This window comes from Puma concolor, chromosome E3, assembly GCF_028749965.1.
Source record: "Puma concolor isolate L17-30 chromosome E3, mPumCon1.1.hap2, whole genome shotgun sequence".
Lineage (NCBI taxonomy): Eukaryota > Metazoa > Chordata > Mammalia > Carnivora > Felidae > Puma > Puma concolor.
The window spans coordinates 29,897,320-29,922,194 of NC_141682.1; the positions used below are offsets into that span (position 1 = coordinate 29,897,320).

General features: G+C 51.3%; 1 protein-coding gene across 2 annotated transcripts in view; it reads left to right on the top strand.

The window, feature by feature from the left end:
* MYH11 (myosin heavy chain 11) overlaps window positions 1-24,875 on the top strand; it is a 125,626-nt gene that overhangs the window by 34,168 nt on the left and 66,583 nt on the right. For both annotated transcript variants that reach the window (XM_086692996.1, XM_086692997.1), the window contains exon 4: window positions 16,939-16,966. In XM_086692996.1, the coding sequence (XP_086549122.1) occupies window positions 16,939-16,966 (28 nt within the window). The remainder of the gene's footprint in view (window positions 1-16,938; window positions 16,967-24,875) is intronic.

Here is a 24,875-nt window from a genome sequence, read left to right on the forward strand (position 1 = left end):
CACTATGTCTAGATATGTGTTGGGGACCCTACTTACAGCTTCTCCTTGAAGGTGGTTGCAACTGGAGCCTTCTGAGCTGCCCTGGCTACCCTCCATGACTGGTAACTGACATCCGAGACCTTCCTAACCATGCTTGGAATTCACTTCACTGCTCTCTTGGTGGATTCCTTGGCCCTGGTTTCATGCCTTCTTCTTCCTTGATTTGCTGTGCTGTTTAAATGGAGCACCTTTTCTAGTACCTTCTCAAGAAAGGATGTGTATGAGGCAGATTGAGATCCTGCATATCTCATCTGAAGACTTGATACTTCTCTAATATGTGACGGCTAGTTTAGCTGGGTTTAAAATTTTAAGCAACGAATAGTTTTCTTTTAGAATTTTGAAGGCATCGCTTCACAGTCTTCTAGCTTGTGTCATTTTTGAGAAGATAAAAGCCACTTGGATTCTTAATCGTTTATGTGTGACCAATTTATTCCCCTCCTTCTCTGGAGGCTTTTAGACCCTTCTTTATCCCTCTGTTCATGATGAGGGGATTTGTCATGGATCTCTTTTCACCCATTGTGCTGGAGACTTCATGGACCCTCTTAATCTGTAAACTCATGGCCTTAAGTTCTGGGACATTTTCGTGAATTACTTCCTTGATGATTTCTTTCTTCTCTGTATTCGCTGTTCTGCTTCTCTAGAAGTTTTCTCATGTCCAGAATTGAACTCTGGCACTATCCCTTTTTCATCTTCTTATCCTTTTCTGGACACTTTCCTCAACTTTGTCTTACAAACCTTCCATTAAATTTTAATTTCTGTTTGTGTGTGTGTGTGTGTGTGTATTTAATTTCTAAGAACTCTATTTTGTTTCCTGAATATTTCTTTCTTATAGCATTTTTTCCCCATGTGCTGTGATGTCCTTTTCCTTGGAGGATTCGTCTCCATGTTGAGTCTGTTACTTCCAGGATGGTTCTTTTCCTATTGACTTATTTCCATTTCTCTCTGACATATTAATAGCTTTCTTCAGAAGTTTGCTGATTCTTGGCTGTCCGTGCATCAGGGATGCATCAGTGCATGGGCACCACAGCAGTGATGGGCACTCTGAACTTGCACGAATAGCTTGCTGGGGATGAGCTTGGCTATTCCCTGGGGGCATTTCTAGCTGCTCTTTGCATCTTTCCTTGGGCTGATCAGATTTTTCAGGGAAGATTTGTGTTGTCTTCTGCCTGGAGGGTCAAGATCTGTCCACAGTCATTTTGGTTGCTTGTGTGTGTGTGTGTGAGAGAGAGAGAGAGAGAGAGAGAAAGAGCTCATGGGTGCGAGCAAGTAAGAGGGGGAGGGGAGTAGGGGGAGAGAGAGAATCCCAAGCGGGCTCTGTGCCAACAGCAGAGCTCAACATGGGGCTCAATCCCATGAACCGTGAGATCATGACTTGAGCCAAAATCAAGAGTCAGATGCTTAACCCACTGAGCTGCCCAGGCGCCCCTGTGTACCAGTATTTTGAAACTCTAGTTAAGAGGCTAAGGGCTTCAAACTGTGGAATGAAACTTGCACATTTTCCTTTCCACATGGTCCCTGGTGCACCCCAGGCCAGGGACTCTCTGTTTAATGCTCTCCAGAGAATAAAATCTGCCCCTTTCTGTGGGCTGTGGGAAGGGCAGCCATTTGGCTGCAGGGAGTGTGGAAGGTATCTGGCTTTTCCAGCAGCTTCTCAAGCCGACTTTGAGCTCATCCTCATGTTTATAAGTGCTCCTTCACCCATTCTTCCAGAGACCCCCTGGTGCAGCTGGTTACTGAGGTTTGGCCAGTGGAGGGGGAGAGGGAGGATGCACAGGGGATTCTGGGATGAAATCACATTTCTTCCAGTCTTCTCCATTGTCAGCTCACACTTCTTCCCTGGGATTGCCATCACTCATCCTGTTTTCTGCCTTCCCAGATTTCGTTGCTATTTACTCTCTCTTCTCCAGTTCATTTCACCTGTTCCACGTGTGTTTGAAAAATCCCTTTACCGTCATTTCACTCAGGTTTGAGGAGGAAGGAGCCTAAATGCATGTGTTCAACCCACTCTCCTTCAATGGAAACTCTCTCAAACCTTCTTTTCCAAAGTGGTGATAAGGAGAATAGTGGATTTATCTATGCTTTCTGGGAATATTCTCTATCAATCCTTACCCCAAACCTACAAGGCGGACAGGATCAGATTAACATCTTTAAAATGAAACCTTGGGGTGCCTGGGTGGCTCAGTTGGTTGAGCGTCCAACTTCAGCTCAGGTGGTGATCTCCCAGTTCATGAGTTCAAGCCCCACATCAGACTCACTGCTGTCAGCCCAGAGCCTGCTTCAGATCCTCTGTTTCCCTCTCTCTCTGTCCCTCCCTTGCTTGCACTGTCTCTCTCAAAGTAGATAAACATTAAAAAAATAAAATAAAATCAAGCCTTGAAACTATTATAGTGCCCACATATGTAATCTAGAATACAAGCAATACTAAATTGTAAAGCCAGGAAGGCCAACAAAGTTTTTATGTTTCACCCTAACATTTTCCTTGCTGGTTTTCATGAAACAGCAAATACTATGCCCTTCCAAAATTGTTCATTATTTTTCCCTTCATTCCTTCCCGTGTGTGCATGTGCACGTGGGCCTGTGGTTATGTGAGTTGTCAGATAATCCAACATGGGAAGCGGGTGCTAATATTAAATTTTTTTTAATGTTTATTTATTTTTGAGAGAGAGAGGGGGAATGAATGAGCGGGGGAGGGGCAGAGAGAGAGGGAGACACAGAATCCGAAGCAAGCTCCAGGCTCCGAGCTGTCAGCAAAGAGCCTGACGCAGGTCTCGAACCCACAAATCTTGAGATCATGACCTGAGCTGAAGTCAGACGCTTAACCGACTGAGCCACCCAGGTGCCCCAAGCGGGTGTCATTAGTAGCCTCCTTTTATAGCTGGGGAAACTGAGGCTCAGAGAGGAGAAGAACTTGCCAAAAGTCCCAAACATGTCAGAGCTGGATTTGAACTTGGGCTTATCTGACGCCCAAGCTGAAGGCTCGCCTGGTCAGTGGGGGGCTCCAGCTGCTGCACTGAGCCCCTGACTGTACCCCCATGGAAGGTTGTTTGCTCCTAGACGGTCTATCTTATCACAGCTCAGGGTGTTGAAGCCCGGGCTGCCTAGGACCGTTTGTTGACTGGGGCAAATTAACATGATACATGTGGGGAAAACACCTCCCTTGACGTAGCACTTTGGGTCTCCCGCCTCCCCTGCAGTGGTTTGCAGGTGGGCGTAGGGGGGAAGAGTGTGGAGGGCGCATAGGATTTCATTCTGATGTGCTGAGTACAGCCCTCAGGATGTGTTACCCCATGCAAGATCGCGTCTGGACGCGTTTTGTCCTCGTGTAATTAGCACCAAGCGGCCACTCTCAGGGGATTAGAAAAGAAACAACAGCCAGCTGGCCTCTGTCAGCTCAAACCCTCTTTAAGCTGGAGAGCCATCTGGGAGGTGGGGTGACCTAACCTCTAGGCTCTCTTGCTTTGCAAGTTCCCACACTCAGTCGCATCGCTCTGTCCGTGGTTGGCGGGCCCTGGGGGGTGGGGGGCAGCTCAGGGTCACCAACCCCCCCGCCAAGGGCTGCTCTGCGAACTTGGCAGAGAGAGGAAGGGCACCCATGTCCCCTCCACCCCCCTGCCCCTGCCCCGGCTCACTGCTCTGTAAAGCCTGCATGGCTCGGCCCTCTCCAGCACCACGCAGGGCAGCACCCTCCTGCAGAACAGCCTCCCCGTTAAACAAAAAGGAGACTCGGCGTACCAGGTGACTTGGCCCTTGAGCCCTTGTGCAGCTGGAGATGTCACCCTCTGCCACCCTCAAAACACTGATTTTTCCCTCGGCGGTGGTGTGGTACCAGAGTGCCGTTGCCCCCATTTAACAGACCAGGAAACTGAGGCCCCAGGAGGCTAAGGGACTAGCTTGGGCCTTCCCATTAGAAAGGGCCGGACCTGGCCTAATACCCCGTCCTCTTGGGATAGAATCACTGCCGTCTAGACGCCTTGGCAGGCTCACTATTTTGGATGACGTTGATGATGGCCCTGGTGACGAGCCTAGCGAGCGCTGCGTTCTCCGACGTGCCGTGGGTTAATTGTCAGCTTTGTGCATCCAGTCTGACATCACTGTTTCCATATCCTTGAAGGGTATGGATTTTTATCCCTCTTCTCCTCAAAAGAACAGTGTCTTGCCCAAGAGGCGGGACCAGGAAGTCATGTCAAGTCGTTTTGCTCCAGAGACCGTGTTCCTACAACGCGCCCCCAGAGAGGGGACCGGATGCGTGGTCTTCGGCCTCTTGGAGATTTTGTCGCGGCTGTGTGTCTGGCCTGGCAGGGCGATGGGGGGGTGGCTCCATCTGCCTGACTCGGTCCTCACTGACACGCCGTGACCAAGCAAGGTCGGTGCTGAGTTGTCATGGGCAGTTCACGTTCTTTGCCAGGAAATGCGGAAGCATAGAGGATCGTCTGATGAGCCTTTTAGGGACCGCCCTGTGGTGTCTTACACGGAGGGGAGAGAGCTAGGGAGAGTTTGTTTATTTTTTAACAAGCAGTAAATACTGAGTTGAAGGAGCAGGCATGCTCAAGGGACTTGGGGAGCTCTGGCTGATAATCGCTGATGAGAAACGCACGCTCCGGCCTCCTCCTCCCTCTCTGTCCTCCCAACCCCAGAGGAAATCCCTGGTCGCCTTTGATTCAACAGTGTTAACTGAGGCCCCGCTGTGGGGGGGTGGGCTGGTGAGGGGGGGGGGCACAGTCTAGTCCGTGGGGACAGACAAGGGGAGGGAGACGCAGGTATTCATCAAATCATTGCACAAACACACGTGCTATGTAAGGGACTTCCAGGGGGACGCCTGGGTGGCTCAGTCGGTTAAGCCTCCGACTCTCGATCTCAGCTCCGGTCGTGATCTCGCGGTTTGTGGGATCGAGCCTTGTGCTGGGCTCTGTGCTGACCGTGAAAATATCGGCCTTCCCGCGTCCCACCCGCCAACTGGCCACGTCTGCTGTTAAAGATGCCAGAGCCTGCTTCGGATTCTGTGTCTCCCTCTCTCTCTCTCTGTCCTTCCCCTGCTCACCCTCTGTCTCTCTCTCAAAATAAATAAAGATGAAAATTTTTCTTTAAAAAAAAAAAATTTTTTTTTTTAACGTTTATTTTTGAGACAGAGAGAGACAGAGCATGAATGGGGGAGGGTCAGAGAGAGGGAGACACAGAATCTGAAACAGGCTCCAGGCTCTGAGCTGTCAGCCCAGAGCCCGATGCGGGGCTCGAACTCACGGACCGCGAGATCATGACCTGAGCTGAAGTCGGATGCTCAACCGACTGAGCCACCCAGGCGCCCCAAGATGAAAAATTTTCTTAAAAAATTAAAAAAGAAAAGACGCCAGACCTGGGGCGCCTGGGTGGCTAAGTCAGTTAAGCATCTGACTCTTGATTCCGGCTCTGGTCGTGATCTCACAGTGGGTGGGTTCAAGCCCCACGTCAGGCTCTGCACTGGCAGTGAGGAGTCTCCTTGGGATTCCCTCCCTCTCTCCCCTTTTCTCTGCTCCCCCCTGCTCGCTTCCTCTCTGTCAAAATAAGTAAACAAACAAAAAGATACCAGAGCTTTGGGTAGGTCTGGAAAATTCCTGCTGGGTCCTGCATGAACCCTCAGAGTATGTCTCTTCCCACTCAGAATCTCTTGCTGCCCACTCTGCTGGGGGAGAAGGTGGCAGACCAAGACCAGAGAAAGAGAAGGGCCCTGACCTCCAGGGTGGTAGGTTCGGGCATCAGCTCCTGAGCTGGGTTCAAATCCCTGTTCTGCCGATGCACCCACTCCTTTGTGCCCCAGTTTCCTCTCTTGCCCCGTGAGGCTAATCACTGTGCCCACCCCAGTTGTTGCAAGGGTTCACAAGTGCACGGGGAACACGGTGCCTGTTCGCAGCAGGTGTAATAAGCATTAGCTGTCGTGCCAGGACCCGCAGTCGAGGCCCAGCACTGACATTCACCGTGGGTCTGGAATCCTCCGACAACCGCCTTCACACGTGGCACTAGGGAGCTCCTTCTCTTCTGCGCACGGTGGGGCCTGTGTCCTCCCTTCTTGACTGGCTGCGGTGAGGGGCGGCGGGGTGGGTGGTGGTGACCCTAAGGGACACGGACCTGGCCGCTGCCCTCTCGCTGGGTCCCACAGCAGCCCGGCATGGGAAGGAAAAGAAGCAGTGAGCCTGGGTCTGTTTTCTCCTTTTATGGTCAGCCTGCAGGCCTCTGGCTTCCCAGCCATAAACCACGAGCTTGTGTTTGGGATCGGGCCGAAATAGCTGGTCTGTGGGGGGCTGGGCGTCCCCTGAGAATCTTCAGGCCAGCTTCGGGGGACGGACCGCTGGAGCCCGTCATCTGCTCGGAAATCTCACTCGCAGACTTGCACGCCCAAGGCCGGACCCCGAGTATGGGGGAGGGAGGGGTGTGCAGGGGTGCGTGTGAGGTGAGGGGAATGCCGGGTCTCTGGCCTGAGCGACCTTGGCATGCCAGCCCCGGCCCTGCAGATCTCTGCTCCCGGACGGTGTCCCTTCCATCTCTGACCTACTGTGGCCCAGGCCCCGTGCTTGAGATGCTCTGCTTTTTTGGTGTCTCCTCCTGGGGAAACGCTACATGTCTTTCTCCAGGTAGCACAGAATCGCTTCAGCTGAGAAGACTGGTTGGCTCTCAGGCAGCTGCCAAGCTAGTTGTCTTACACAGTATTTTGGGCAAATACCCGTCGTAGGATCTGCTCGCTTTATGTATTTATTTTTTTTTAATGTTTTAAATGTGTATTCATTTTTTGAGAGAGAGAAAAACAGAGTGTGAGCAGGGGAAGGGCAGAGAGAGAGGGAGACACAGAATCCGAAGCAGGCTCCAGGCTCCGAGCCGTCAGCCCAGAGCCCGACACGGGGTCTGAACTCGTGAACCGTGAGATCATGAGCTGAACCAAAGTCAGACGCTTAACCGACTGAGCCACCCAGGTGCCCCCAGCATTTCCTCACTTCCTGAAGTCATTGCTCTACCCATCTGACTCCCACACTGGATCATCAGTCTCTCAAAAGCACACTGAGTAGGTCTTAGTGAACTTGAGGTTTCCGGTGGCTGGCACACAGTCGGGGGTCAGGACTTGTTTGCCAAGGGGTTATGTGAACACAGACATAAGTGTTTCCCGTTGCTTCGGTCTCAACTGCCTTAGAGAGAGCGAGATGCCAATCAGTTAGCATTTCTTGAGTACCTCCTATGTGTCCGGCGTTGTTCCCGGCACCCGGAATCGGGGCCAGCCCTTGACCTCCAGCAGCTCACAGGCTAGTAGGAGAAGCGTGAAAAGCAGTTTTGAAACCTCCGAAAAATGAATAGCTCTGTTGAAGGAGTCCGATCTCTTAATTCAGAGATGGTGTAAAATTAACATAGTGTTTTTATTTATTTATTTTTTTTTTTTTTTTTTTTAATTTTTTTTTCAACGTTTATTTATTTTTGGGACAGAGAGAGACAGAGCATGAACGGGGGAGGGGCAGAGAGAGAGGGAGACACAGAATCAGAAACAAGCTCCAGGCTCTGAGCCATCAGCCCAGAGCCCGACGCGGGGCTCGAACTCACGGACCGCGAGATCGTGACCTGGCTGAAGTCGGACGCTTAACCGACTGCGCCACCCAGGCGCCCCTAACATAGTGTTTTTAAAAAGGTTTATTGTGGTATGCTTTATTTATTTTTAAAACGTTTATTTATATTGAGAGAGAGAGAGAGCATGTGTGTATAGACTCATGTGAACATGAGCAGGGGAGGGGCAGAGAGAGAGGGAGAGGGAGGGAGAGAGTCCCAAGCAGGCTCCAAGCTGTCAGCGTGGAGCCCAACTCGGGGCTCCGTCCCATGAACCGCAAGATCTTGACCTGAGCTGAAATCAAGAGTTGGACACTTAACCAACTGAGCTGCCCAGGTGCCCCACAGCACCATCTAATTTTATATTTCTCTCACCCCAAGAAGAAATTGTGTGCCCATGGGTAGTCACTTCCCAGTCGTGCCTCCAGTTCCACGGGATGCCTCGTCTACTTTCTGTGTCTCTAGATTTGCCTGTTCTGGAAATATCCTATCTGTGGAATGAATGAGACACTATGTGGTCCTGTGTGCCTGACTTCTTGCCCTGAGCGTCATGGCTTCCTTCAGGCTTTATCCACATTGTGTCCAGTGTCAGGGCTTTATTTCTTCTTTATGGCTGAGCGATACTCCATTGTATGGATGCACCGCATTTTGGGTATCCATTTAGCAGTCGACAGAGGTCTTTATTGTCTCTACTTTGGGGCTATTATAAATAATATAAAGTAGCATAAGTTTTACTAAGGCGGAAGAGAAAAATTCTGCCTGTTACATGGCCCATTACTATTCCAGATAATCTGTACCCTTCCCTGCTAAGAAGTATTGAGGTTGAAACAATGATCACAGTGAAATTAAGTGCTACAGCAGAGGGAACTTTTGGACTGTCACAGCCAGGGCCACCACTAGGCCATGTGGTGCCCTTATAGAAATAGAAAAAGGCACCCCTTTCTCAAGGCACTTTTCCTTCATCTGCTGCCACATTGTTTTAATAAATATACAGATCTATAATGACCAGTGTGAATGGTTCCCCTTAGAGTTATGCAGTGTACAACTTGAACCACTGCCCCTGGCAGCCCCAGACGGGGCATGCAGTTGAAAGGCCTCCAGCTGAAGTGCAGGGAGGTATAGTGTCAGAGAAAATCATAGAGGAGGTGCCTTTCGAGGTGCCATTTCAAGAATGGATTGGGGTGTGTACCCCAAAGAATTGAAAACGAGCACTCGAGTGAAAATTTGTGCTTGGATGTTCAGAGCAGTACTATTTACAACAGCTCAAAGGTAGAAACAACCCAAACGCCCATCAATGGATGGATGGATACGCAAAATGTGCTCTACTCGTACAGCGGGATGTTATTCAGTCCTAAGAGGGAATGGGATTCTGATACACATCACAACAGGGGTGGACTTCGCAAACATCGTGCTAAATGAAAGAAGCCAGGCACAGGAGGCTCCATACTGTACCGTTGTATTTACGTGAAGTGACTGCCAGCAGGTGTGGGAGGTATGGCGTGAAGGGTGCCTCCTGAATGGGTAGGGGCTTTATTTGGGGCTAGTTTTGGAACTAGATGTGCGCAATGCTGTGAATGGACCACATGCCCCCGAATCATTCGCTTCATTCGGTTAATTGTGTGTTATGTGAATTTCACCTCAATGGCAAAAAGAAGAAAGAGAACGGATCAGGCAGGAAGAGGGAGGCGTGAGCAGAAGAAGCAGGGAGTGCAGAGCTCGGAGGAGACCCTGCTCCCCGCGTTCAGAGGGCTCTGCTCTGTTGTGTCAGATACAAGCCCAGGCTCAGGAAGGAGGCGGGACGAGCCAGGAAGTCGCGGGTCGGTACGCGGTGCCCGTTTCAAGCCCTCTTGGTGCCCGTAGCCGTCGCTCTATCAGCTTCCCACGCTTGGAGGCCGTGTGTTTCCGATGGGAATGTCTCCGGCCAGAGGTCCCCGGCAGCCCCCAGCGTGGAGCCTCCCTGGAAGCTTCTAAGCCTTCCCCTAGGACCTGCTGCCTCTCTCCTGGGGACCTTGCGGGGGAAAGGCCCCAGGACGGGCATCTGACCCTATAAATCTCCCAGGGCTGCCAGGAAAGTCTGTCTTTTCCCCTGAAGCAGATGCATCGAGATAGCCCCTCTGTCTGTCGCAGAATCATTCCTGAAAATAGTGGAGGTTGTGCGGGCCAGCCCCAGGGCGGTCTCTCCCTGCCTGGCTCTGATCACAGGCTTCTTGGTTCCTCTCCTCCATGCCTGCTTCCTCGGTCTGTGTTTAATGGGTTTCTTACTTTGCTCTGTTCCCGGGCAGATTCTCCTCCTCGGGGGAAGGTGGAGGCACAGACATCCGTATTCCCTGATTGCAGAACAAGGAGCCCGTGGTTGTGTCAATGCCGGGCACCTCCCTCTGCCGATCTCCCAGATATAAGGAGGGGTGACCCTGACTTCGGTCTCTCTCCACAGTGCCCTGGGGAGGCTAAAGGTTTTTTTTTCTGTTCTTCCCCCGGACAAAGTGCCACCAGTCCACAAGTGTGGGTTCTCCGAAGAAAGAAAAGAACGGTGCCGTGGCAAAAAAAGCAAAGGGTTTGGAGTCCCACAGACCGTGGGTTTGAGTCCCAGCCTGCCACCTGCTAGCTGTGAAACCGTGTTCATTTTCATTTTCTTTCTTTCTTTTTAATTTGTATTCAAGTTAGTTAACATGCAGTGTAGCCTTGGCTTCAGGAGCAGGACCCAGTGATTCATCACTTCCAGACAGCACCCAGCGCTCTTGCCGAAAAGTACCCTCCTCAGTGCCCATCCCCCGACCCCCTTCCAGCAACCCTCAGTTTGTTCTCTGTATTGAGGAGTCTCTTATGGTTTGCCTCCCTCTCTGTTTTTATCTTATTTTTCCTTTCCTTCTCCTATGTTCGTCTGTTACGTTTCTCAAATTCCACATAGGAGTGAAGTCTTAGGATATTTGTCTTTCTCTGACTAATTTCACGCAGCATAATACCCTCGCGTCCCTATGAATCAGCACTCCTGTATCCCTTGGGTAAATACGTAAGAATGCAATTGCTGGGTCGTAGGGTAGTTCTGTTTTTAATATGTTGAGGAACCTCCACACCGTTTTCCAGAGGGGCTGTACCAGCTTGCATTCCCACCAACATCTCCGCATCCTCGCCAACATCTGTTGTTGCCTGAGTTGTCAATGTCAGCCCTTCTGACAGGTGTGAGGTGGTATTTCATTGTGGTTTCGATTGGGATTTCCTGGATGATGAGTGATGTTGAGCATCTTTCCATGTACCTGTTGGCCATCTGGATGCGACTGTGACCGTTCTCTAGGGCGGCTGTACAAGCAGCTGCAAATGTCGTGGCCAAAAACCATGGGTTTGGTTCTCCCACGCCTCTGCTGGCCTGAAGTCAAGGCGTTGGTGGGATTGCCTCTTTCTGGAGACTCTGGGGGAGAATCTGGGCCATGCCTGTCTCGTGGCTCCTCGTGGTGGCCTGCAGTCCTGGGCTTGCAGACACGTCACTCCGGGCTCTGCCTCCTTCTTTATGCCTCTGCCTCCTCCTTCCCCCTGTGTCTCTAATCTCATCCTCCTTTCTCTTAGAAGTAAAAACACCCGTTATTAGGTTAGGCTGCACCCCAGGTCCGGAGTCATCTTATCTGGAGATCCTTTAATTCCGCTTGTGAGACTCTGTCTATAAATAAGGTCACCTTCTGAGTTTCGGAGCAGACCTCTCTTTTGGGAGGCCACGGTGACCTTGGCCGGTCACCCCACTTCTGCGTTCTGTTTTCCTCGTCTGTACAATGGGGGTGATGTCAGTGCCCACCTCCGGGGCTGCCGTGGGAATTGGATGGGTCGCTGTCCCGAAGGAGCTCCACACAGGTGCAGTGAGCAACGCTGGAGGGGGGAGCGGCTGGGGGGCGTCGTGGGTGACCGCTGTTCCTCTCCTGTGTCCTAAGCTTTGGGGTTAGAATGGTTTCCTCGAGAGCAGTAAAGAGTATTTTTTCGCTGACCGTTTTTTGGTGGAATGAGGGAATGGTTATGCCTGCTCCCGTCACCAACATGACCAGGTTAGAAGCAGACGGAGTGACAGTAAGGGTCCCTCCTGTTCTGATTCTCAGTCCCTCAGACCCTCCCCTCGGGGACAGCCACTGTTGGCCACATCTAGAGTGTGTCTTTGCAATATATCTGATGCATATACATGTATGTGTGTGTGGGCATGTGTGTGCATGCATGTGTATGTATATTCCTCTTTTGAAAACACAAAAGTCATAGTGCTGTGTTTCCTAGCTGTTTGATTTTTAGCTTAATATATCTTGGTATAGAGAGTGTTCTGCGTCAGTCTGTAAACGCCTCCCTGGCTCTTTTTCCTGGCTGCCTAATGTGCCATAATATGGCCGTGCCAGAATTTAAATACTAACAGTTATTTAACTAACTGTTCTTCAGTGGACGGGCCAGTTAAATAGTTTGCTTCTGGCCTTTGCTACTACTGATGTTGTTGGAGTAACCAACTTGGGTGTCTGTCTTTAGACACAGGTGTGGGTGTTTCTGGAAAGGTATGGGGCGGCCAGGAATTGGAGAAGAAGATGGGGGTGTGGGTAGCAGTCAGTACAGCTATACTGGAAGAGGGGACCGTGTGGTGAGGGAGCTCCGATGCGGAAGGGGAGCGCTCTGTCTCTCTGTCCTTCGGGTTCCTGGGGCCCTTCTCCCTGCAAGGGAGAGGCAGCTGAGGCCCATGCTACCCCCTCAAGGTGGAAAACGTGAGAGCAAGAAAGACAAAATAAATAGCCTTTTGGTACTTCTGCCTTTTGCTGTGAGGGTTTGGCTCGACCAGGCCACCAAGATGTCCGTCTGTAATCTGAGAGAAGAAAAGGAAGACTGACTGGAGGTGGCATAGGATCCATGGAGCTTGCTCATTCATCCCATTCATCTTGCCCTGCGGTGGGCCACATCTTTCTGTGACATAAATGGCCCCTCTAGATAGGGTCATTACTGTCCTCTCTGTTCCCCAGTGATACACAGGAATGGCATTCTCCAGTTCCATCCATCCGTCTGTCCATCCATCCATCCGTCCATCTATCCGTCCATCCATGTGTCCATCCATCCACCCACCCACCCACCCACCCACCCATCCATCCATCCATGTATCTACCAATTAATCTGTCCATCCATGTATCCATCCATTCATCCATCCATCCAACCATCCATCCATCCATCTGTCCATCCATCCATCCATCCATGTGTCCATCCATCCATCCATCCATCCATGTGTCCATCCATCCATCCATCCATCCATCCATCCATCCATCCATGTATCTACCAATTAATCTGTTCATCCATGTATCTATCCATGCATCCATCCATCCGTCCATCCATCCATGTATCTACCAATTAATCTGTTCATCCATGTATCTATCCATGCATCCATCCATCCATCCATCCATCCGTCCACCGTCCATCCATCCATCCATCCATCCATATATACATACATACATACATACATGCATCTGTCCATCCATCCATGCATCCATGCATGCATGCATGCATCCATCCATCCATCCACGTATCTACCAATTAATCTGTCCATGCATGCATGCATGCCTCCGTCCATCCATCCATCCATCCATCCGTCCATCCATGCATCCATGCATGCATGCATGCATGCATCCATCCATCCATCCAGGTACTGGAGATAAAATGTTAAACAAAACATACAAGCCCCCACTTCCACAGTAAAACTTGTTTCCAGTATAGGGAGATAGACAATGTGGGCCGCATGAGATGGTTCTTAGACCGACCATGACAGTGGTGGTAGGACAGGTTTACAGATTTAGGATCCAATTCTTGGGAAGTGGACCCTTCCAATGCAGAGACCCTTTCATGCCTGGGTTCCTTCTCCCACCTAGACTTGAGCATAGCTTTTTCCTGGCCTGGGAATAGCCCTCACTCCTTCACGTGGCTGGGTCCGTGCTGGTCTCCCCAAGCTGCCTTGTCCTCCAGCACCTTCCCGGATCCCCTGCAGCCTGAGCCCCTCAGGACCCACGCTCTATCTCCTGTACTGCAGGAAGCCGAAAGAGCCCACACTCTGACCCACAGTGCTTCAAAACCCTAGTCGGTCACCGAAGTGGCCGTGTCACTTTGGGCCACCCAACCTCTGGTACCTCAACCTGGAAAGGGTCGGGATCAAAGGTCACACATAGGAAGTGCCTGCCACTGTGTCTGTCCCAATAAATAGTAGGTGCTGGGTTCAGATCCTGCCTCATCCACTGCTGTGTAACTGTGGGCAAGTTTTAAGATTTCTGTGTGCCTCAGTTTCTTCATCTGTGTAATGGGAATAAGATAACCTATCTCTAGGGTGTGCGAGGGCTGAATGTGTTAAAACAGGTCAGTGCTTCAAACGAGGCCTGGCACAGAGGAAGTGCTATGTATTACCTGCTACTATGAGATATTTTTAGGGCTCGCCATCATGTCTGATACATGGTAGATACCCTGAAAGTATTTGTTGAATGAATGAATAAATGAGTCAATTTTTCGCACCTAGATTGAGCTTCCCCATCAAGAAGTGCCCTTCTTCTAGGTTGGGGGGTAGCTTTAACAAGCTAAACTTTCTGTATCTGGAGCTCAGGGCTGGGGAGCTGGGAGGTCTAGAAACTGAAGGAAGAGAGTTCCAGAACTGGGTGCTTCTGCCTGAGGATCTCAGGGTCCTGTGGGGGCACAGACACAAGCAATGGAAAAAAGCCCACCTGGGACCGAGTGCTTGGGGAGCACAACTACCATGGGACCAGGGGCACGAAATGTCATATCTGTCTTAGGGAAGGGCAGGAACCAGTGACAGCTCCTGAAGGTCTGCCTGGGAGGAGCTTGGAGGCCGACATTACTGAGGGGGCCAGAGGCTTTTCTTGGGGCTTAGTGTCTCTAGCAAGGTTACCTATCTGTGCAAGGTTGACATTGTTGAAGGAGATTTACAGCCAAGCCATCCCCTGGCTCCCTCTCCATGGGGAAGGCTTCTTGGAAGAGGTGTCATCTTTGAGGCTGAGGGATCAGGAGGTGGTCAGGAAACAAAGAAAGGAAGGCCTGTGCAGCAGGAGCGATCTGAACAAAAGCAAGAATACGCTTCGTGGGGTCACTGCACATTGAAGTAAAGGACGCATGGGCGCCAAGCCTGGGAGGTGGCCGGGCTGGTCACCAGAGGCCTTGGGTGCCCTGCTCTGGAGTACGGGTCTTCTCTAAGGGCACTGGCTTATTTTTTTTTTTTAATATTTGTTTTTGAGAGAGAGACAGTGCATGAGTAGTAGGGGGGCAGAGAGAGAGGGAGACACAGAATCCAAAGCAGGCTCCAGGCTCTGAGCGGTCAGCACAGAGCCCGACGCGGGGCTCGAACTCACGGACCGTGAGATCATGACCTGAGCTGAAGTCAGAGGCTTAACCGACTGAGCCACCCAGGCGCCCCTAATGTTTATTTATTTTTGAGAGACAGAGAAAGAGAGAGAGAGCACAAGAGGGGGAGGGGCAGAGAGAGAGGGAGACACAGAATCCAAAGCAGGCTCCAGGCTCTGAGCGGTCAGCACAGAGCCCGATGCGGGACTCGAACCCACAGAGTGTGAGATCATGACCTGAGCTGAAGTCGGACGCTTAACCAATTGAGCCACCCAGGTGCCCCAGGGCACTGGCGTTTTAAAGACGGCTTTATTGAGATAATATTTGCGTACCAAAAATTCACCCATTTTAAGGGTAAACTTTTCAGAGGATTTTAGTAAACCGACGGTATTATGTAAGCATCACCCTAATCCGGTTTCAGAACCCCAAATGCCGATTTGCAGTCACCCCACCCCCAGCCCCGGGCAACTGCTGATCTGCTTTTTGACTTTATGGATTTGCCTACTCTGGACATTTTGTGTAGACGTAGTCCTACAATATGTGGCCTCTTGTGTCTGACTTAGCACAGTATTTTCAAGGGTCATCCGTGTTGTAGCTTGTGTGACAAGTACGTCACTGTCTTTATAGCTGAATGATATTCCCTTGTATGAATAGACCACCTGTTGTTTATCCATTCACCAGGTGATGGGCATTTGGGTCCCTTCACTTTTTAGCTCTTACGATAATGCTGCTGTGAATGTTCAGGGGTCCGTCTTGCAGAGATACAGGCTTTTAGTTCTCTTGGGTATATGCCAACAAACTGGAGAGCTGATCACATGGTAAATTTATGTTGGACTCTTTGACAAACTTCTAAAGTGGGAGAGCGTTAAGTCGCAGAGTGATCGGCAGCTCGGTGCATCAGGAAGATCGCTGTGAGAGGGGTTTGGAGGGGGATGGGACAAGATCTAGGGAGATCTTTGGCGAGGTGCAGATGGAGAGGGGGATCCATAGAGTGGATTTCAGAAATGCCTTCCACTCTGATGTTGCCCGTCGGCAGACAGGATGCTCTGATTTCTCAGTTACGGTTAATTCGCCAAGGATTGAAGGTGTCCGTAACTCTCCCAGTATCCCTCGTAGGAGAGGAAGTGGGTTCCGGAGCCTGGCTCCATCCTCGGAGGCCCCTTTAAGAGTAGAAGGTGATGTGTAACGTTTGCTTGATCCTGTTTAATCTCATGATGCCCTGTGTCCCCTGCCTGGGTTCTCTGGTGGTCAGCAACAGAGACCGGCTTGGCATTCCTTATCTAGGAAAGGAATGAATGCAGGATTATCAGGGGGCTCACAGATGGGGTGGGAAGACTGGGATCCGGCCTCAGAAATGGCGGGGATGGGCTCCTTGGGATCTGGGGGCAGGAAGTAAGGCCCCTCGGGGCTCTGTCCACCTGCTGTGCATCCCCATCCACTTGGCTGGGGGACCAAGTGGGGCAGCCCCACCAACATGGGGTATATGATGCCAGGGGTGGGGCCAGGGCACGTCTCCTAGAGGAACACGGGATGGTCTTCCCAGAAAAGGAAAATGCTAGGTTTTCAAACCCAAACTGTCCACTTCCCTACATTCCAGGTGCAGGAACTGAGGCACGGAGGGGTTAAGACCATTCACCCAACGCCACAGAGTTGGAAAGTGGCCGAGTGGGACCCCAGTCTGTTCTTTCTGGCAGAGTGAGCTCCTGGGACCCCCCCACAGCTGGTGGGGCTGGGATGCCCACTGCCTTCTGAACTAGTCAGACTCCAGCAGCCTTCTGGGGCCGCCTCCAGGACTCTCAGGGGTAGGGAAGAGTATCTAAAAGGGCTTTGCTGCCCTCCTGGCTCTGCTCTTGTCCCCTGTGCCCTGAGCAAAGAGCCCAGTTGGCCCCTTGCCACCTTTGGTGGGGCCAGTGAGCAGGAGTTTAGGACGGGGGCGGGAGGGGGGCGCTGAGGAGGGCCATTAGCTAGGAGCTGATTCTAATTCACGGCCTTTTTCCTTTCTGTTCTCAGATCGAGAGGACCAGTCCATTCTGTGCACGTAAGTGGAACTCGTCTTTCCTGTTTTTCTACAGTTGAGGTCCAACCTACTGAAGAAAAAGGTCCTTGAGGACAGGGCTCTTTGATGTGTTCGAGGGAGCTGGCCCAGAGCAAACTCAGCGTTTGCTTGGTGGATGGCCTCATGCTGAGGCCGGCACAGCCAACCCATCAGTGATGCCTGGTTCCATCTTGTTCTGCACCATCCGCCTTTCTAAAACGAGCATTTTGTGCTCGCTTACTGCGTGCCAGGCCCTGAAGCAAATATTTCACAGACAGATTTGCATCTAATTGCCTAACAGCCCTGTGAAGGGAGAGGGCATCTCTGTGAGGGAGGAAATCTGGGCCTGTGTTAAACTACTGCCCGAAACTGTCACAATCAGCAACCACATTTGTGCCATATTTAGTGGTTGGGGTCACTGTGTCTTTGGTGAAGGCCCAGAGACATCGTCAGAAGCTACTACTCAATTTAGAACCATTCAGAGAATCTTTGACATTCAGGAAAACCCCTCTTGTCATGGGCAGAGCGATGGGTGCCCAGCGATCTCCACCTCCTCATTTCTGGAACCCGTGGCCGAGGCAGGTCACGTGGCCTGGGGGAGTGAAGGTTGCAGATGATATTAAGGTTGCTAATCAGCTGACCTTACAATAGGGAGATTTTCAAGGTTATCCAGATGGCCCAATATAATCACAAGGTTCTTAAAAGTAGAAGAGAGGGGAGACATCAGGGCAGAGGGCCAGAGATGCAATGTGAGAACTTGACCTAAGGTTGCTGGCTTTGAAGAGAGAGGACGCCAGGGATGAGAACAGCTTCTAGAAGCTGGAAAAGACAAGGAGCTGGACTCCTGCCTACAGCTCCCAGGAAGAAATACAAGCTGGGATGCCTGGGTGGTTCAGTTGGTTAAGCATCCAACTCTGGCTCAGGTCATGTCTCATGGTTCATGGATTCGAGCCCCACATCGGGCCCTGCTGTGAGCACAGAGCACGCTTCAGATCCTCTGCCCCCCCTCCCCTCCCCCTACTAGTGCGCTCTCTCTCTTTCTCTCTCTCTCAAACTCTCGATCCCTCTCTCTCTCTCTCTCTCTCTCTCAAAAATAAATATTGAAGAAAATACAACCTTGCCAACACCTTGGTTTTAGCTCACTGAGATCCGTGTCAGCCGTCTGACTGCCACAGTTGTGTGGTCACAGATGCCGAGTTTCTAGTAATTTGTTACAGCAGCAACCAGAGGCCAATACCCGTTGCTCCCACCTGAACCCCTGTATCACTCCCTCCATCATTTGTTACCCAACAGACTGAGTGGGCCAGGGATACACACTTGTGTATCCAATGGATACACACTTTTTCAATCACCGAAGTAAATGTATAATGACAAACTGTGAAAGTTACAAAGAATGAAATATATTAGGAACTAGGAGAATGTGTAAATGGGAGTTGTTCTAACCGGGGAAAATAGGAAAGGCCTCTCCAAAGTAGCGCTGTGGCAGGCTCTGTTCCGTCAACGCAGAGCCCGATGTGGGACTTGAACTCCCGAGCCATGAGATCCTGACTTGAGTCACAATCAAGAGTCAGATGCTTAACTGACCGAGCCACCCAGGTGCCCCTCTTCTGCTGGGCAGAAATGGCAAAGAAGAAGGGAGGGGAGCGGTTGCAGCACGTGCAAAGGCCCTGGGGTCAGATGCATCATGTTCTAATTAAGAAACTGAGAGATCAGTTTGGCCTGAGCATGTCCCCCAGAAGAAGCCCTCTTTCTAGGAAGAGCCATTCCCAGGGCTGGTGGCTTTTATATTTAGTGCGTTGGCTTAGGGGAAAAGATCTGCAGCCTGCCCATGCTGGCTCAACCACTTACAAAGCATGAGCTCAAATCTTTGTGATGAGTAAACCCTGGGAGAATTTGGGAGAAGAGTTTCATGTGGGGAACAGCAAGGGCAAAGTTTATGGGGTGTGGGACCATTTGCCTTTTGGGGGACAGAGAAAGTCGAAAAGGCTGGTCAGAAGGGGATGGGCAGGAGGATGTGGTCAGAGAGCAGGGCCTTACAGGCTGGGGTGAGGGTGTGGACAAGAGGCAGAGCAGATCTTTCTGACCATTCAAGGGGCCCAGAGGTGCCACTTGGGGACATACGCTGGTGCTGTTAGGGTCTGGGGGGGGAGGGCTTGCATGAGCCACCTGGGAACCCCCATCCCTGTACTTCCCACTGGGTTGCTCAGACTCAGTGGTGGGAGATGCCAGTGTTGGGTCATTCTCTCCTCCAGGGGAGGTGACTCAGGCTGACAGCAGCCTTCTGCCACTCTCCCCCAGGGACAACATTTCCTCTTATAAAACTACAGGGTTTCCAGAGGTTTTCCACTGGGTTCTTTACCTATGGCCGGTGTTCCCTCCCATGTAGGCTTCCTGCTTTCACCCCGTCTCCCCTCATCCCTTCTGCTCTCTTTTTAATGTTTTTATTTGTTTTTGAGAGACAGAGAGAATGAATAGGGGAGGGGCAGAGAGAGGGAGACACAGAATCTGAAGCAGGTTCCAGGCTCCGAGCTGTCAGCACAGAGCCCAATGCGGGGCTCGAACCCACAAACTTTGAGATCATAACCTGAGCTGAAGTCGGACACTTAACCAACTGAGCCACCCAGGTGCACCCTGCTCAATTTTTTTTTAATGTTTATTTATTTATTTTTGAGAGAGAGAGAGAGCAGGGGAGGGGCAGAGAAAGAGGGAGAGAAAGAGAATACCAGGCAGGCTCTGTGGTGTCACTGCAGAGCCCCATGCGGGGCTTGAACTCCCGAACCATGAGATAGTGACTTGAGTCACAACCAAGAGTCGGATGCTTAACCGACCGAGCCAGGCGCCCCGTTGGGCTGTTACTATTAATTAAACTGTAGACCTTAGTTTTCGCTAGTTTTTCCAGTATTGTCTTGATCCAGGATCCCATCCAGAATTACATTGAATCATCATGTCTGCCTGAGCGTCTCCTGGCTGGGACAGTTTCTCGGGCGTTCCTGGTTTTTCACGACCCTGCTGATTTTGAGGACTGATGGAGGATTTAGTAGAACGTCCCTCCGTCTGGATTTGTCTGATGTTCTTGGTCATGAGACGGAGGTCATGGTTTTGGGGGAGAATGACACGGGAGTGAGGTGCCTCCTCCACCCCACCGTGCCAGGGGGTACCTCACATCCACGTGACATCCAGGTGACCTAACATGACCTTCATCACCCGGCGCAGGTTCAGCTTCTGGGTTTGGTAGTGATATCTGAGCCAATCGCCCCTTCCCTGGTCAGGTTGCTTTTGGACCATGTCCTGCGTGAAGCCATCTCGGGTACCCCTGGGTGTGGGTCCTGCCAGACTTCTGTCCCCAGATGTGGCTGTACATCACTTCCTTAGTGACTGGTTCAAGAGACCAAGAAACTGATCCCCTGGCTTCACCCGGAGACTTTTTTTGGGGGAGGGGGGGGCAGAGTCAGGGTTTGTTTGTTTATTTTAAAGTTTATTTACTCTATTTGGAGGGGGAGGGGAAGAGAGAGAGGGAGAGGAAGCGTCCCAAGCGGGCTCTGTGCGGTCAATTTGAACCCACGAACCATGAGATCATGGCTTGATTCGAGTCAAATGCTTAACTGACGGAGCCACCCTGCGCCCCTTGATTATTTTTTTAATTTGAATTTTAGTTAGTTAATACACAGGGCAGTGTTGGTTGCAGAAGTAGAATTCAGTGATTCATCACTTGCATTCATCCCCCAGTGCTCATCCCAACAAGTGCCCTCCTCAATGCCCATCCCCCATCTAGCCCACCCCCCCCCCCCCCGCTCCCCTCCCCTGTGTGTTCTCTATCGTTAAGAGTCTCTTGTGGTCTGTTTCCCTTTCTTCTCCACCGCCCCCCTTCCCATATGTCCATCTGTTTGGTTTCTTAAATTCCACTTGTGAGTAAAATCCCATGATATTTGTCTTTCTCTGGTTGACTTATTTCACTTAGCATATTGCCTTGTAGCTCCATCCATATCATTGCAAATGGCAAGACTTCATTCTTTTTTTTTTTTAAGTTTATTTATTTATTTTGAGAGAGAGAGAGAGAGAGAGAGCACAAGCCAGGGAGGGGTAGAGAAAGAAGGAGAGAGAGAATCCCAAACGGGCTCCACGCTGTCAGCGCAGAGCCCGATGTGGGGCTCAAACTCACGGATGGTGAGATCATGACTTGAGCCGAAACCAAGAGTCAGACACTTAACTGACTCAGCCACCCGGGCGTCCTTCATTCTTTTTGATGGCTGAGTAATATTCCATTGCATGTATATATACCACGTCTTCTGACTCGGTGCCTGGGGCAGGGCTGGGCACTCCCGCATTTTTATCTAGTGTGGGGCGCTTGAGAAGCGGGTAGGCCAGCCAGTGAGCTGGGAGGGAGGCAAACACTGTCACAGGCATGCTCGCAGGGGACGCCGAGGGTATGGCTGGATCGGAACTCCGTGCGCCCGTCTGCCTTGGGGTGGAGAGGGGGTGGCGTGGCCCTGGGAGCAGGGTCCCTGCCAGCAGAGGAAAGGAGCTAAAATGCCACCCCTCTGGGGCCCATTTGGGAGCCCGGAAGGGGAGGGAGGCGTGAGCTGGGGGAGGACTAGGGGGTCCAGGAGATTCTGATGCACACTTTGCAGTGGGACTGTCTGGTTCATCCCCCAGATTGCTGACCCCTGGGTGCAGGCTTTGTGGCAGAAAGACTTCTGGGGCTACCTGTGCCTGCAAGGCTTGAAGAGAGGCCCCTGGTCTCAGCTCCTGGGGAGCCTCGACTGGGAGCAAGCCCAGCCCAGGATGGGGGTCCTCAGACTGTTAGCCGACTCTCCTGGCTGGCGAAGTAAAGCATTTTGTGGGGGGAGGTACTGGCGTCCTTGACGCTCCTAAGTGACACTGTCACGACAGTTTGATGCCCTGAGCAGGTCAGTATGAGCCATTTTGGCTCTAGGACAGGCTAGATTTTCACTTTAGGGCAGCCCGTGAGCTAAACAGGGAAGAAGGGAGTCCTGGACTCAGCTCTGCCATGAGAGCCACTTACCCTGTCTGAGCCTCAGTCTCCTCACCTGCAAAATGGACAACTATACCCACCTCACAGGGCAGTCGTGAGGAATCAGTGGGTTAATTCATGGAAAGCACTGAGAGCAGGGCCCGGTGATGCCGTTTTGTGCGCAGTGAACAGAATTGTTACTTGTAAGTTACTTGCGAAGGCAAGTGCCACTTCCTGCTCAGCCACGAAAGCGAAAGCAAGGGGAAGAAATGTCCAGAGTGACAATGAATGGTAGCGATTCATATTCATGATCAGTGTGTCCCTATTATCTTAATGCGTTGTTAGGCGTGGCCAGGGGTCCTACAGATAGCTGCTTACAAACATTCTTTGTATCCCCAGACCAGGATTGACAGAGGCAGATGCTCAGGGCAGCCTGGCAGGTGACAGGAAGGGGTGGGTTAGGCCAGGAGCACAATAGGCAGTGGTGGGGACTGTGGCAAATTGGAAGTTCACACCGTTCGAGGGGCGGCTGTGGTTCTGCCCCAGACAGCTTCTGCCGCAGGAGAACGCTGACCCGGTGTTCCCGGGGCTAGGCGGGTCTTTTCCCCTCCCCAGGAGGATCCAGCTGCCTTCTGTGCGTGCTGGTCTGCCCTTGTGTTTTCTACTCAGCAGTGCCCTCGAAGTATGTTGTATCTCATCAGACATAAACCAGCGTCCCTCCTCCTAGTGACTGCCCAGACATGCCGTATTTTATTTACCCGCCCCCCCACCCCCGTGGATTGTAGCTTTGATTGTTTCCAGACTTAAGAACTAAATGTAAGCGTGTATATAAGGATACACGTGCGATCAGTCCTTATTATTTACTGCTGCCATATTTGCAAATTCATTGCTACTTGCTGATATGTATTTGTAACCTCCAACTGATGCTCATGGTGCTTGTGTGGGCGTTCGAGGACACGTGCAGAGCCAGGAAAAGTCTGAGTGGCCTGCCAGCTGAGGGAACCCTGCCGCCTTGTTTCAGCTCTCTGGCTGTGAACAAGTGTCCCTTACATGCTAGATTTAGCACCACAGTTTTTGCATTGTTGTGGCTTTTGGTTGGTGACTTCGCTGTTGATAATGCCCCCCAAGCCTCCAGCTGAAGTGCTATCTTCCCTTTTTAAAAAATGTTTATTTGGGGCGCCTGGGTGGCGCAGTCGGTTAAGCGTCCGACTTCAGCCAGGTCACGCTCTCACGGTCCGTGAGTTCGAGCCCCGCGTCAGGCTCTGGGGTGACAGCTCAGAGCCTGGAGCCTGTTTCCGATTCTGTGTCTCCCTCTCTCTCTGCCCTTCCCCCATTCATGCTCTGTCTCTCTCTGTCCCCCAAAAAATAAATAAACGTTGAAAAAAAAATAAAAATAAAAATAAAAAATAAAAAATGTTTATTTATCGTTGAGAGAGAGAGACAGAGACAGAGAGAGAGGGAGCCAGAGGATCCGAAGCAGGCTCTGCCCCGAAAGTGGAGAGCCCAACGCGGGGCTCAAAATCACGAGCGGTGAGATCATGACCTGAGCCGAAGCCGGATGCCTAAGGAGCTGAGCCACCCAGGCGCCCTGAAGTGTTGGCTTCCTAAGCACAAGACGGGTGGATGTGTCCTACGGAGAAAATTCATGGGTTGGATGACCTTCATTCAGACATGAGTTACAGGGCTGTTGGCCATGAGTTCGATGTTAGCGAATCAACAATATATATGGTAAAGGGTCTTTAAACAGAAAGGCACACTGGGGCGCCTGGGTGGCGCAGTCGGTTAAGCGTCCGACTTCAGCCAGGTCACGATCTCACGGTCCGTGAGTTCGAGCCCCGCGTCGGGCTCTGGGCTGATGGCTCGGAGCCTGGAGCCTGTTTCCGATTCTGTGTCTCCCTCTCTCTCTGCCCCTCCCCCGTTCATGCTCTGTCTCTCTCTGTCCCAAAAATAAAATAAACGTTGAAAAAAAAAATTTAAAATAAAAAAAAATAAACAGAAAGGCACATAAAACAAGGTCATAGAGTGAGCAGCTGGGGGGAGCCTTTGGAGCACCTGTGCCCCAGGCGTGTGTGTGAGCCTCGCACCTCCCAAGGTTCCCAGGAAGAAACAGCATTGCTCGTCGGCATCTGTAGGAACATGGCATTTCTTGTCCACGTCTGCTGAGTGAACAGATGCAACGTTGTACCAGAGAGGAGGAGGGAAGAATATGGCTTACTTACAGATGGCTTCCGACCTGTGTGACCCTGCACGGGTCACTTAACCTCTCTGAGCCAGGTTTATGGAGAGGCCGTGAGGATGAAAAGGGAACCACCCCACAACATCGGTTGAGCGACCGACTTTGGCTCAGGTCGTCACGGTCTCGCGGTCCGTGGGTTCGAGCCCTGCGTCGGGCTCTGTGCTGACGGCTCAGAGCCTGGAGCCCGTTTCGGATTCTGTGTCTCCCCCCTCTCTCTGCCCCTCCCCCACTCATGCTCTGTCTTTCTCTCTCTCAAAAATAAACAAACATTAACATTTAAAAAAATACATAAATAGAACAGTGCCGGCCAATAAGGCTTTGTGTGCTGATGGCTGCTGAGAACTTGAAACGTGGCTCGTGTGACTGAGGGGCTGGATTTTGTTTTAACCGACTTTAACTAATTTAAATAGCCTATAGCTAGTGTTTTCTGCATTAGCATGGTTCTGAAGTATTTCTTACCTCCATCCACTCCTCTGATTCTGCCCATGTCTCGTTCAGGCTACTTTCACCTCTTGCCTGGACCACTGTGGTAGCCCCCTAACTAAACTTCCTGCAGCCGTGCCCCCCCTGCTCCCCAGTGTGCCCATGTCTCATTCATGCCTGGCTGCCTGCCTTCCTCCCTTCCTCCCTTCCTCCCTTCCTTCCTTCCTTCCTTCCTTCCTTCCTTCCTTCCTTCCTTCCATAGCTACTCATTGTGAGAAGTC